Source organism: Takifugu rubripes, chromosome 2 (genome assembly GCF_901000725.2).
Source record: "Takifugu rubripes chromosome 2, fTakRub1.2, whole genome shotgun sequence".
Classification (NCBI taxonomy): domain Eukaryota; kingdom Metazoa; phylum Chordata; class Actinopteri; order Tetraodontiformes; family Tetraodontidae; genus Takifugu; species Takifugu rubripes.
In genome coordinates this window covers 14,946,615-14,960,796 of record NC_042286.1, presented here as the reverse complement: position 1 = coordinate 14,960,796, position 14,182 = coordinate 14,946,615, and the positions used below count along the sequence as shown (strand labels likewise).

The 14,182-nt window shown below is 47.3% G+C and overlaps 1 protein-coding gene across 1 annotated transcript; it reads left to right on the top strand.

The window, feature by feature from the left end:
* The first annotated feature begins 1,612 nt into the window (after positions 1–1,612).
* Positions 1,613–4,806, top strand: slc2a1c (solute carrier family 2 member 1c). Its single transcript, XM_029832658.1, has 10 exons — positions 1,613–1,666; positions 2,121–2,219; positions 2,386–2,546; positions 2,626–2,866; positions 3,053–3,215; positions 3,321–3,505; positions 3,577–3,678; positions 3,799–3,900; positions 3,976–4,179; positions 4,286–4,806. The coding sequence occupies exons 1-10, from the start codon at positions 1,640–1,642 to the stop codon at positions 4,463–4,465; spliced, it is 1,464 nt and encodes a 487-aa protein (XP_029688518.1). The 5' UTR covers positions 1,613–1,639; the 3' UTR covers positions 4,466–4,806.
* The last annotated feature ends 9,376 nt before the right edge of the window (positions 4,807–14,182 follow it).

Here is a 14,182-nt window from a genome sequence, read left to right as displayed (position 1 = left end):
AACCAGGGGCGGAGTGGTGTTCTCACCACTGAGGGGGGATCCTGGGATCCTGGGATCCTGGGATCCTGCCAGTCTAGTTCCAATAATGGATCGTTTTTACTAAAGTAGAAGAACGGTCGTTTAACCTCAGGGTCCTGGGGGGGACAATTACATGACTTCCCAAGGGGGGGTCCAAACCTCCGTCTCTACAACATAATGGAACCATAAAGCAACAGGATCCACTGGGATCCACTGCAGCGTCCACCAACATGTATGTGGTTGGAGTTGGGACCATTTCAAGCCAAACTTAAGATCATGCGAGTTCAGTCTGGTCTGACCTGGACACCTGTGGGGCCCTTGAAGCCAGACAAAGGCACCCCAGGCACAAAGCAAAGCACCCGTTGTGGCCTAAAGGGGCAACAGTTGGATCAAGTGTGGAGGATCAACTGTTAATGATCAAGTGTGGAGGATCAACTGTTAATGATCAAGTGTGGAGGATCAACTGTTAATGATCAAGTGTGGAGGATCAACTGTTAATAATCAACTGTGGAGGATCAACTCACTCAAAACTACAAGAACAAACTTCTCTTTGTAACTTATTTTCTCATCTTTGATAGAAATGTTAAGTTTCACTGTTGCCATGTGGAACACTTTCCTGGGAGGAACACACACGCACACACACACGCACGCACGCACACACACACACAGCTGCAGCTGCTCGGGGACGTGTGTGTGTGTGCGTGCGTGTGTGTGTGTGTGTGTGTGTGTGCGTGTGCGTGCGTGCGTGCGTGTGTGTGTGCGTGTGTGTGTGTGTTCCACATCAGGTGTCCATCATCGAGGCCCGTCCTCAATGGTTCACCAGCTAACCGGAACACTAGAGGCCAGGATGACCTCATAGCTCCGCCCACCATGACCACGGTTCTCAGGTCCGCAGGTTCTGCTGGTGATGACTCTCTCAATTAAAAACATTACAGGTCATTAGAGGGGCCATTAGCTTGAGGGGGCTGAACATTAGCAGTGGGGGGCCATTTGGGCCTGATGCCCCCTCCGTCTGCAGCAGCACCTGCACAGGGTCAGAGGGTTCCCTGCTAGGAGGCCAGGGCTCAGGGGTCAGAGGTCATGGACCAGACAGGCTAATTGGAAGCTCAGCTGCAGTACGAGACGCCAACATTTCTTCCTTCTCTGTGCAGTCAGTCAGAAATAGGAGCTTTGGTCCAGAAACTGTCTGGTTTTAGATGTTTCTGCACAGCGGAACCGGGTCCTGTGGAAAAGCTCCACACGGTTGGAGCCCGTTGTTGCCTAGCAACAAGAAAAGTTATTACAACCCCACATTTTCTTTAAGTAAATAATCAGACAGAATTTGATAGAACATCCCAAAATAAGGAGCAATCGTTTCTTTAGAATTAAACTTGGAGTCGTCCTGCGAAAGAATCAGATCCTGGATCAGTCGGGCTGGTTGTCATGGCAACCACAGCTGTTCTATACAACCACTGGGTCGGACCGGCCCAGATTCACCAGCTGGGTGTGACTTCAGCACTGGACACCACTCACGTCTACAGCTGGGTGTGTGTGTGTGTGTGTGTGTGTGTGTGTGTGTGTGTGTGGGGGGGGGGATGTAGAGTTCCCAGTAGCGGAGTGTGTGCTGTCACATCTGAGAGGGATGAAGTGGATCTTCTCAGGGACGGAGGTGAGATCTTCAACTACACATTTCTGTGTTGTGGCTGACTGGATGAAAGCGGAATCTTCTCTGGGGAGACTCTGGGCCCCTTTAGAACATTTAGAACCTGACAACACAGCAGCCGTTTGTTGGAGCTTCATTTATAAGTCTGAGCTATCGGAGAATGTTGTTGACGCTCCTCACAGGGAAGCTCCTGCTGATGCACTTGAGGTTAGAGAGAAAGGCAGCAGCACCCTGAAGGGTTCTGGGTCTAAACCGGCTTTTCTGCTCCCACTGAGGCGCCTGGCAGGAGCGACGGCGCTCCGCCGCCACGGTTACTCCTCCGTGCCAGGGTGTGAAATTCCTCTCGTTCCTGCCAACCGTGACCTTTAACAGAGGCCAGAGGGAGGCTGGTAGTTGGAGAACGTGGGCTCTTGAACAGTCATTGGTTAACGAGTAATGCTGAGCGTGTCTGATGTTCCAGAGGCGTCCGACGGCCACGCTGGTGACCTGCGTCCTGGCGGCATCGCTGGGCTCCCTGCAGATCGGATACCACACCGGTAACGTCAACGCTGCAGCCAGGGTGAGCCGGGCAGAAGGGCTGAGGGAGGAAATGACCCTCTTCCTGCAGTTGGTTGCGTGTGGATAAACACTGGACCCCAACCATTCAGACCATTAAAACCAGTATCTCGCCTCGTTCTCATGTTCCACTCCCGTGGCTCATGTGTTTTCTTTCTATGATCTTTGAGGTCATTGAGGAGTTTTTGAACCACACCTGGAGATCCAGACACAACCAGTCGATGCCAGATCCCAGCCTGACTCTGCTGTGGTCGCTGTCTGTCAGTAGCAAAGACTTTGGAGCCTTACTGGGATCTCTAGGAGTCAAATATCTGGCAGATTATTATGGAAGGTAAAACGATCTCATGCTATCATCTTTAGAACTGTTCCTTTGTAAATTCTTCCCCTTCCTGCCCTTCCGACCTGTCCAGGCGGAACTCCATCCTCATAGCGAACGGGCTCTCTGTTCTGGGAGCATGTTTGATGTCGGCCTCCAAAGTCACCAAATCCTTTGAGATCCTCATCCTGGGCCGATTGGTTTTTGGTGTGTTCTGTGGCCTGGCGATGAGCCTCAACCCTCTCTACATCCTGGAAGTGTCCCCCACCAGCCTGAGAGGGGCCTTTGCTGCTCTCAACCAGGTGGCATGTGCCACAGGCATCTTCCTGGGAATGGTGAGTGTCTCTCATCCTCCCAATGGCCCTAAACTCCTCCGTGAGTGGAGGACTGTAAACACGTTTGGGCTGGCCTTTAATCAACACCAGGAGTTATTTTGGGCTGGGATAAACCTCTTCAGAAGGTACCTGGCAGAAGATCACCAAGAAGGTCCCATCAAACTAGGCTTTGTCTGTCTGCTGCAGGTAGCTGGTCAGGAAATGGTGCTGGGAACAGAGCGTCACTGGGCGCTGATGCTTTCCCTGTCCCTCATCCCAGCCTTCACACAGTACCTGCTCCTGCCCCTCTGTCCCAAGAGTCCACGATACCTGCTCCTCACTAAGGCAGAGGAGAGCAAAGCAGCAGCAGGTGGGCCTCAGCCAGGATTCTCCTGCCACCATATCAGCTTCTAGATTGGTGGGTGACTTCCCAGAGTGAGGGAACCTTCTTCAAGATGATGTTCTAACCCGGCAGCGCTGCAGCGGCTGAGGGGTGATGCAGAAAAGGTCTTGGCTGAGCTGGCGGAGATGAAGGAGGAGGCGGCCCACACTCTGACCAGGGTCAACCTTCACCACTTCTTCAAGAGGTCTGGTTACAAAGAGCCAATCATCATCGTCCTGGGCATCAACCTGGGCAGCCAGCTGTCTGGATTCACTGCCGTGAGTCCACGTCCGTCATCAGGCCGCCTCATTTCTGCCACACTCCCGAAAAAAGGTTGTTGTGTTTGCAGATCATCAACTATTCCACCAGGATGTTTGAGGCTAGGTTTGCTGAAGCCAAGAACCTGACCCTGGGTGTGGGGGCTGTGAACGTGGCCTTCACTTTGGTGGCGGTGAGTGCTCGATTAATCAGCCAGCCATCAGAAGTGTTTCCCCGAGTCATGATGGCAGGATAATGGAGGTGTGTGACATGTAGTGTTTAGAACTTGCAGACTTGTTTTCTGTTATTCCAGTTCTTCCTGATGGAGCGGGCGGGAAGGAGGTGGCTGCTCCTCGCAGGCTTCATCTCTGTGGCCACGTGCAACCTTCTCCTGACAACAGTGGATTCTGTCCTGGTGAGTTGGTCCTGGTGCCACTAAAGCCAGTCTCCTCCAAAGCCTGGCTGACGATGGTGTCTCGCTACCTGGCAGCACCTGGTTCCAGAGCTGCGCAGCCTGCAGGTGCTGCTGGTCTGCTGCTTGGTCTCAGCCTACGAGTTGGGCCCCGGGCCGATCTCCTGGTTCATCGCAGCAGAGCTGTTTGACCAGCCTGGCAGACCGACGGCCATGGCCTTCACGAGCATGCTCCACTGGGGAGGGCAGTGTCTCCTGGCGCTGCTCTTCCCGCCATTACTGGTGGGATTGTATTTGTGAGCGCCGCTGCTTCCTCAGGTTCTGCTGTGCCTTAATCTTCCTTCAAACCCTTCAAGTAACAGCTGACATGTTTGTGCTGTCCACACAGGAAATGTGCGGCAGGTACATTTACCTGCTCTTCATGACGGCAGCTCTCTCTGCCTTCGCCTTCACCTGGGTTCACCTGCCTGAGACAAAAGGTCGCACCTTTGACCAAATCGCAGAGGAATTCAGAGGTGCTGAGGGAATTCCTCTGCAGGATAAGACTGGATTCAACACGTTTTCCTGAGCAACCTGAATCAAATATGTCTGTTAACCAGACCCGTCAGGACCAGTAGAAGTTCCATCATTTTAACATAATTGAAGAATCAACCAAAAACAGCATCCTGACCAAAAGCTGGAACATTGTAGTGCTGCTAAATTTGAGCAGAACCGTTGCAGAGGTTACAACACAAAGGTACTTATGAGGTGTTTACTGTAGTGTTTGGGTTTAGTAAGCTTCATCAGGTCTCCGTATGGGAGGCTGCGTTGTGGTATGTTTCATCTTTTAACCATCATTCATGTAGGAGTCCTGCTGTGAGACAAGGTTACCTGCAATAAAACTCAGTTCTTTTAAATAGTTTGAGCTTTTTTACAACCGTGTTCAAATTTCTCTCAGCCGTTAGCTCATTCCTGCTGTAACACGTTTAAAAATCAACGAAAAATAAAATGAAGCTTCTGCCCCCTGCTGGACAACCGCCACAGCATATAAAACAAATCTGCGTTGATTTTCAATTGAGCAAGAAATTTGCTCAATCTAGGTAAGTTGAAGGAGCAAAATCAAACAATATGATGTTTGAGATTCACCTATTGTTCCAACATAGCAGTATAAACAGAATAAAACATGAAAGGATGAATTCAAAGACACATTTCTCAGGATGACTCAGAAGTCCCGTGTTAGTGTGAACACTAGGGGGCGCTCAGCCACCAGCTTCACATGTATCAGAACACTCAACACTAGTGACACAGACCCGCTACAGGTCTGACTGGTCTGCTGTGGTACCAGAGAAGCCCTGCAGACACGGCTATGAAGCTGGTTGGATATTTGAATTACCAAGACGTCACCATGGAAGAAGAATACAAGCAGAACTTTAACCTGTCTGGAGATTTGAGCGGCACTAAAGCCAAGAATGGATCTCTAATGATTCACATAACAGGACGGGAGGAAGGAGCAGTTTACTACTGTGGAGCAAGTGAAGCACACTGATAAAGATCCCTCTAACACTCTACAGAAACTGAATCAGCTCACACACAGACACAGACACACAGACACACAGACACACAGACACACACACACACACACACACACACACACACACCTTCACGTGAATAAAGAAGCTTTTCCAAGACCAGACCTTCACTCATGTCCTCAAAGAGCTCACACATATAATCAGTGTGGTAGAATCTCAAGATCAAGTTCTACCTAAAGGTGGTTGAGGAGGTGTTTTCAGCCAGAGCAGAGCCGCCCCCTCCTCTCAGACCCCCCCTGCTCATCAGAATCACCACCACTGAGACGTTCTTGCCTACTGGGGCTAAACTGGCACACAAGAGTCTTCTTGAGCCAGCCAACATGATCTTCATGCTTCTGGTAGTTTGCAGCCTTTATTTGTCTGCAGCTCAGGGTAAGAAGGTGAGACCAAAGAACAGAGGCTGCACAGCTACCGTGGCCATAACCTCTTCTGCTCTTCTCCTCACAGCTGCTGCCGACGACAAAAGTGTCCGTCAAACACCTCCGTCCATCACAAAGAGAGAAGGAGATGCTCTTGTCAGTGGGATCAACTGTTCACACCAAGTTTCCAGCTTCCAGGTGATACTCTGGTACAAACAAGATGAGAGCAGGGCTCTGAAGCTCCTGGGATATCTGTACACCAACAACCAAAACGTGGAGGAGGACGTGAAAGGGAAGATAAGCTTTGATGGAGATGGACGTTCAGGTTCCAGCCTCAGCATTGCTGCTGTTGGGCTGAAAGACAGTGGGGTTTATTTCTGTGCTGCTAGTCTCCACAGTGCTGCAGGTTCCCCTCAAGACAACACACAAACCCCAGCCGTCAGCCCCAGGAGGGAAGAACCTTTTCACTCTGAGGCCACGAAGATGGGCGGAGGAATTAACACCACCCACCTTGTGACATGGAGGCTTGACTCAAGGAGGACATTGGAAATGTTCACACCAGCCTGAAGGAGCAACAGCCTCATGTTCTTATTGTGATACACTCCTGCAAATGAGCAGCATGATCCTTTTATTCCTGTTCATCACTCTAGATTCTCTTCTAGCTTCAGGTAAAGGAAACTAAATGTTGCACATTCTAACCTGGTTGGTGAGCAGCTGATTTTCTCTGTTTGTGTATCAGTTCATCTTTTCTGTCATCGTTTCTTCTGCGGTTCAACAGGCTCCTCTCTCAGTGACCAAGTCCACCAGAGTCCAGCAGACATTTACCATCAACCTAGAGGAACAGCCAAGATAAACTGTTCACACAGTATTGAGACCTACGACCGAATCTTCTGGTACAAGAAGTCCAACCTGGAGTTTCAGTTATTGGGATACATGTTTCTCAACGAACCAAACGTGGAGAAAGGAAGTGGCGTGACCATAGAAGGAGACGCCAACAAAAACAAAACCTGCACGTTAATAATTGACAGTCTGAGTGTGAACAGCAGTGGGGTTTATTTCTGTGCTGCTAGTCTCCACAGTGCTGCAGGTTCCCCTCAAGACAACACAAAATCACCCCAATCTTCACCTCCCTAAACACCTGCTGGGAGCTGCATCCTCAGATCAGTGACAGCTGAGACTTTAAACACTCAGACTGTCCAAATATGATATAATATAACCTTCCTTCAGTTTAGCTGATAAACTGTGACGTCACAATAGAAATCTTGCAGCCTTAGAGATGAAAATATTAATGTCTCACTGACCTGACAATCCAGGGTCCAGACCAGGATGCAGAGTTGTAGTCTTACACACCTCTCTGCTGCTTCCTTAGAACCCTCATCCACCAACAATAACATATTTAACACTGTAGAGGTAGTCTCTGTTCCACGGTTAAAAGTTCACCAAGCACAGAGCAGGGGAGCGGTCAATCACCATAATCTTATTAAAATTAATAGCAATCTATCACTCCAAGTTATTAATTAACCCTAACCCTGGTATAATTCACATATCAGGACCCTCAAGCAGAAAGTGCGAAGACGAGAAAGGAAGTGGCATTCTTGTAAAATAGACAGCTACCATGTAGCCTGGAAAGACTGTCTATTAGTTTATAAAAAGGCCCTTCGCAAGGCTAGAACAGCTTATTTTTTCTTTAATTGAAGAAAACAAGTACAACCCCAGGTCTCTTTTCAGCACTGTGGCCAAATTAACCAAGAGTCACAGTCCCCTCCTCTCCTCTCCTCTCCTCTCCTCTCCTCTCCTCTCCTCTCCTCTCCTCTCCTCTCCTCTCCTCTCCTCTCCTCTCCTCTCCCCCTACATGAGCCTGGTCCTGCTCAAGGTTTCTTCCTGTTAAAGGAGAGTTTTTCCTTGCCACTGTTGCTTGTTGGGGGTCAGGCCCTGGGATTCTGGAAAGCGCCTAGAAACAATTTTGATTGTAAAAGACGCTGTATGAATAAAGATTGATTGATTGATTGATAACCAAGTCGGTATCGACAAAGATTCCTTTCTCAGCAACACTTCTCGACTACCATCAGAAGAAATTTACCACACTTCTCTACAAAGTCTTTTTTTTTGCACGTGTACCATTTTGGAGTGCTATTTTTAATAGCTGTTGATATGGTCCGTTGTCATTATCAGAGAAGGGAATGCCACTTCTCTGATGGAACACATCTGTCATTCTATGAGAATATTCTTCATACGATTCATTTTCTCTCTGCTTACACCTTCCTATGGCACTATAATCAGCACGGTGTGTGAATTTGCCTCTCATTCTCCCAAATACAGATCATTTGTGTCAGGGGTCCAGGGCCGTCCTGTTGCCTGCTCTATGGGAGTCCAATTGCCTCTGACTGTTGATCATTTAGGGCCTAAGACAGTCATCAGGACTTGTTGTGTTTCTGCCCCATTTGTATGGTAACTTCTCATTAACTCATTTATTCCCTCTATACAAGCTTCGACGTCTGCGCGGGCTTAGGAATTTCAGCACAAGCTTTTTTACAATCCTCTGGTGTCCAGGTCCTGTAGACAAACATTGTAGGGGGTTGAAGTCCTACACCACTATTTGGATTGGCGACTTCTGTCATTGGAAAAACATCTTCGACACCAGGTTTTGGTTCTGCTACTGTGATGAATGAATCGCCATAGCCTATTGGGGGTCCTGGACTGAACGCCCCAGGAATATGTCTATTCCAATTCATATTACTCATGTCATATTGTGAACGTGTACACCTAATTGAGGTGTGTTATGTCCTTCTTGGAGGAAAGGATTATGACTGACTCCTCCTTCTGCCCCCTGAGGGCTGTTAGTCATAGAACTATGTGGTGTGGGTGCAGGTGGTTCCTGTGCAGGTACGTTTACCATTCTCTGTATTTGCCCAGAGACGCCCGTCTCATCATCTTACATAGGCCCATCTTACATAGGCGGATAACGATGGGTATTTAGATTGAGGAGGACTAAAATAAGGTGGTGGTCCTTCCTCCACTTTTTCTTTTAATTTCTTTCCTGTATTGTGACCTTCTCATCTTTGAACAGACTCATCGTACCAGACTTTGGCACAATGGAGGCCATATTTCTCCTCTTTTTTGGGATCAGATTCTGCCGTTTCTTTTATTTCTTTCATCAGGGCCCTTAATTTCTCTGGTTTATCCAATTGTCCATCAAATCCAAACTTATCATGCCATATTTTAACAAAATGTATTGACCCTGGATACCTTTGTTCCATGTATCTACAACATGGAGGGATTTTGAACCAGTCTCTTGCCTGTCCTTGTCCCATTCTGAGTTATGTGAGTCCCTACAGGACGTAAAATCTCAGACTTCCATACTTCCTTTTAAAATCCTTTGTTGGTACTTGTCAGGCTTCTACCTTCAATGAGGCAGACAAGTCTTGCCTCTGCTTCCAACTCAGGAGGATAGTATAGGATCCCCACGACAATTTTGTCGAGACCCCTGATGGGTCTTGGTTCTCCGAATGAACCACAGTCAATTGCGGGAATGCTCCTTACCCGTCTGTGTCGTTGTTTCACCAGAATGTGGTTCGGAGTCCGTCACTGGAGGACTTCTCGTCTCAGGAGGCCGCCAACCGGCCTCGCGCCGAATTCACGACCGAGGTCTTTGATGCAGAACCGCCGTTGATGGGTTCTGGCTGTACACAGTCTTCGGTGTTCGGCGTCCTGCTGACGAGATTACCTCACAGATTGGGCTCCGGCTCGAAGGACCAAATTATGTTAGAGTTGAAACAGAGCAACCCAGCAAAACCCTGCATGAATCAACAAAAGACACAGACACACGGGTGACCTTGCAAGGGAGAACGAGCAGCAGTTCACTCTGGAACACCCTCCGTCGTTCTGCTGCTCCTCTGCAAACCCCCTTCCTTTATTCACATCAGCTTGTTATCTTTGTGGTATTTCACCCCCTCCCTAGACGCTTTGAAGGTTTCAGATAACAATCTCACAGTAAATCTGGTGCTCTGGACAAGTGTATTAAATCAAGAGAAGTTAAAAACTCTCTGATTCTTCTTCATCTACTTAGGTGCTAAACATACAAATGCATTTAAACGATACTAATAGAATAATTATTCTCACACTGTCCACCTCCCAGTTTCAGGCAGTTTGTTTTTCATTGGTTTAAAATCTCGTAAAGATTGTCGAGGTGAACAACGTCTGTGTCTTCATCGGACCTTCACCAGAACCTCTCTTCAGTCTTTTTCATAACAAATTCTCCTGTCTGCTCGGCTTCCATTTTTTTGTGTTTCCTCCATCCGAAAAAGTGGCACATTTTAGTAAATGCAGACTTTTTGGTCTTTTGGGTCTGCTGAGATGTCTGCGGGTCTTCGTAATCGCTCGCTTTCTGCTCGTTCTCTGTCCTTGGTTTGTTTTTGCGATGCTTCTTCCGTCCCTTCCTCTCCGTCAGCAGCTCCGAGGCATCGTTTCCTTCCTGCGCTCTATAATCTTTACTGTGCCTCTTCTTCTTGTCATTCTGAGGCTCTAGTTCACTATCACTGATCTTACCGTCAGTCTTCTCAGGGTCCTTGTTGAGGGATTTTTTGACCTTGTTCCAGTCCTTCCTGAGATGATCCATCTCTTCAGTTTTTGACTCGCTCCTTGTCTTGTAATCCTCCAGCTCAACACGAACGCTCTCAAAGTGCCTTTTGGCGTAACTCAGCTGGTTTTGCTGCTCCTTGTATGCTAGCATAATGATGTCCTTCTCTTGCTGGAGACGATCACACAATTTCTTCTCCTGCTGGGTTTCTTTTCTTGAATCCTCTAGCTCACTCTGGAGACTCAGGACCCTGCTTCTAACGTTCTTCTCTGAGTTTTTAAAGCTGTGAAGCATCCCCTGGTTTGAGAGCATTCCCATACTCCCCAGGCCTCTCATGAAAAGACTGGACTCTGAAGACTGAAGATCCAGTTTGGATTTTTTGAGGTCAGCCCGGAAACTGTCAAACTTCTGTCTGAGATCTTTTTTACAGGTTGGGTGCTCCTGCTCCAGAGGAGCTTCGCCACTGGACTGTTCCCTCTCAATTGTTTCCCGGGCTTTCTTGAGGTCCTGCTGAAGAATCTCATACTGGCGTTTGAAATCTTTGAGCTCATCTTTATGATTCTGAAGCTGTTCCTCATATGCAGCTTTGGTCCTCTTCAGCTCTTGTTGGCAAAGGTCTGAGTGTTCCTTGATCGTCTTTTTGTGGCCACGCTGAAGACTCTCCAGTTGCTGTCGGACATTATCCAGCTCAGTTTTATGCTTTTGAATCTCCTCCGCACATGAAAGTTTTACCTTCTCCAGTTCTTCTTGGGCAGCCTTGTTCTTGCTCTTCTCTTGCTGAAGGTCTGCCTCAAACCATTTTAGCAGGTTCAAACATTCCTCTAAGTTGAGGTTTTGGAGCTTTTCTTCTGATAGAAGCTCTGACTTGTGTGACTTTATATGGGGTTCAGCTAGAAAGGATTTGTTGGAGTATTTGAAGGATTCTTGTAGCTCTTTGTCCTCTAAAATATTCCTTTGTGGAGGTTCTGCGTTGACTTCAAGAGGTTTGTCTTCATGGGCATCAGAAGATTCAGCACTTTCTTGCTGTTTCACTTCCTTAATTTCTTGTAATAATTTGCTCATATTATTTCTGCCAACTAAAATGTCCTGATGAGCTCTTTCATAGTCCTCAATGAGAAACTTGATGTCCATTTCTAGATCGATTTGCTCATAAACTGCCTCCTGGATGGCTTCCCAGTCGCCATCCTCTGATTCAGATGAACTAGTGGGTTTATTTGGGTCAGGCAAATTCAACTCAATTTCCTCAATTAATTCATCAATTGAGGAGAGAAGGTCACGATCCTCTTCTAATAGGTCTTCACCCTCATTTCTTCTGTCCCGATGTCTGTCCATTTGCTTCACTTTGGTTGTCTTTGTGCTGATTTCATGAAAATCCTCATCGCCTGAGTTCCAGTCACCTTTCAGGATCGACTTCAACATTATGACTAATTATTAAGGTAAACTAACATTTGTACATTACTTAAAAACCATCAAACATTGACCACAGGGTAACAGCTTTGTAGCTGCTTTAATGTTGCATCAAAGGCAATTTGAATAAAGTCTGATCATATTGAAATGGGCCTTTAATGGTTGAAGCCTTTACTACTGTGCTACATGTGACAGGAACTTCCGTTGGGCAACGTATTGCATCACTTCCTGTCCGGCTAGCCAGGGCGGCTGGGTGACGGATCGCAGGAAGCGTGGCCAAAACCAAAGGCCCACGGTGCACCACCACCCGCTTTCCTGCCACTGTAGCTTGTTGGGGGTCAGGCCCTGGGATTCTGGAAAGCGCCTCGAAACAATTTTAATTGATACAGAAACTATATAAATAAAGATTGATTGATATATTGATTGATTGATTGATTGATTGCTTGATTGATTGAGAAAAACCAAAACCTGCACGTTAATAATTGACAGTCTGAGTGTGAACAGCAGTGGGGTTTATTTTTGTGCTGCTAGTCTCCACATATATATAAATAAAGATTGATTGATTGATTGATTGATCTGAGGAGAGCAAAATTCTCCACAGATGCTGTAAATAATGTTTAACTCACTAAAAATAGAAAAAAGGTTCCATTCTTGATGTTTAACAACGGTTATTGATGAGCAGGCTTGTGCGTGTGCTGGTGCGCTTCACTCACCCTGGTGTGATGATCGACTCTCCAACTCAACTAATTAAGGAATAAATTAAAAATGGTGACATGTTTCTCCAGGAAACTCATGAAGCCTCCAGAGAGCTCACTTTCCAGAGCATTCCCATCTAGACAAGTGCATGAATTGACCAGTAGGAGGAGACAAAACACAGTAAAGAGAAAAGCTGTTGCATATGCAGATCAATACACCCCCCCCCCCCCCCCCCCCCCCATCCCCCCATGGTTATATAGATGCATTAATCAGAACCTGGTAGAGTTGGAAGAATCTACAGGAGAAGCTAAAGTGCCTTGAAAATGTTTGTGCTCTTTATTTTATTCCATTTTCTCCATCTGCCAGAAAATGAAGGTCAGTTTTCAAACCAGATATTGTTGAAAATAAAATTCCAGTTTAAAAATGTGCATTTGTTTCCCAACAGGAGCCGCTGACACCAAAAGTGTTTCCCAAAAACCTTCTTTCACTATTCTGAGAACTGGTGAATCTGTGGTCAGTGAGATCAACTGTTCACACAGCATCAGTAGTTACGACCAGATCTACTGGTACAAACAAGATGAGAGCAGGGCTCTGAAGCTCCTGGGATATCTGTACAACAACATCCAAAACGTGGAGGAGGACGTGAAAGGGAAGATAAGCTTTGATGGAGATGGACGTTCAGGTTCCAGCCTCAGCATTGCTGCTGTTGGGCTGAAAGACAGTGGGGTTTATTTCTGTGCTGCTAGTCTCCACAGTGCTGCAGGTTCCCCTCAAGACAACACACAAACCCCAGCCGTCAGCCCCAGGAGGGAGCTGTTCAAACTTCCTCGACCCCTTTTTACAACAAGCCTCTCATCAATTTTCACTCCCATAAAGTCTTGAAAAGGTGTCTCAGCTGTGGCTGCGACGTTTGAATAAAAGATCTGGTCCCTTTTCTCCTGGTCTCAGACCTTCCTCCTACGATCCAGCTGACGGAGGAGGCTGAACACACCCTCCAGCGTTTGAACATTTAAGAGCTCTTTAGATCTCTAAGATACAGGATTGCTCACTAAAAGCCTCATCTTTGATGCTTTCATGTCTCCACTTCACTTCCGCTTCCTCCCCTGATCAGCAGCAGAGTCTCCAGCAGGTCTCACATTCACCATGAAGCCGTCTCACATCTTCAGCTCCATCATCATCATCTTCTGCTCCGAAGGTTTGTGGTTGCTCAGCTATTTACTGTGGTGCCATCTGGACCTGACCTTCAAAGAGAGCTTTCAGCAGCTCTTTTCTCACTCATTTAATCCTAATCCATCATCTGAGGGTCACACATACAGAATATGGTTCATCTGTCTGCAGGGGTTCACCTCAGTGAAGATAATCAGGTTTCTCAGACTCCAGCGGAAGTGCTGACGAGACCAAACGTTCAAGTCAACCTGAGCTTCACACACACGATCCAGAACTATGACACGATTCTCTGGTACCAGCGCCCAGCAGGAGACACTGGCCTAAAGCTGATCGGGTACGTGTTTTATAAAACCCCCACCGTTGAATCGGCATTTAAGGAAGCCTTTGCTGTGAGTGGAGATGGAGAGAAAGCAGCTCATCTCCACATCCTGGGACACCCTGAAGACAGCACAGAATATTACGGAGCTGCAAGTGTGCACAGTTGGCAAGAAAGAGACTCCGTCATACAAAAA

Excerpts from the sequence above, each read along its gene's own strand:
- slc2a1c (XM_029832658.1), top strand. The coding sequence starts at position 1,640 with ATGAAGTGGATCTTCTCAGGGACGGAG. Across the intron at positions 2,867-3,052 it reads CAGGCATCTTCCTGGGAATG|GTAGCTGGTCAGGAAATGGT; the intron begins GTGAGTGTCTCT and ends TGTCTGCTGCAG. Across the intron at positions 3,506-3,576 it reads AGCTGTCTGGATTCACTGCC|ATCATCAACTATTCCACCAG; the intron begins GTGAGTCCACGT and ends TTGTGTTTGCAG.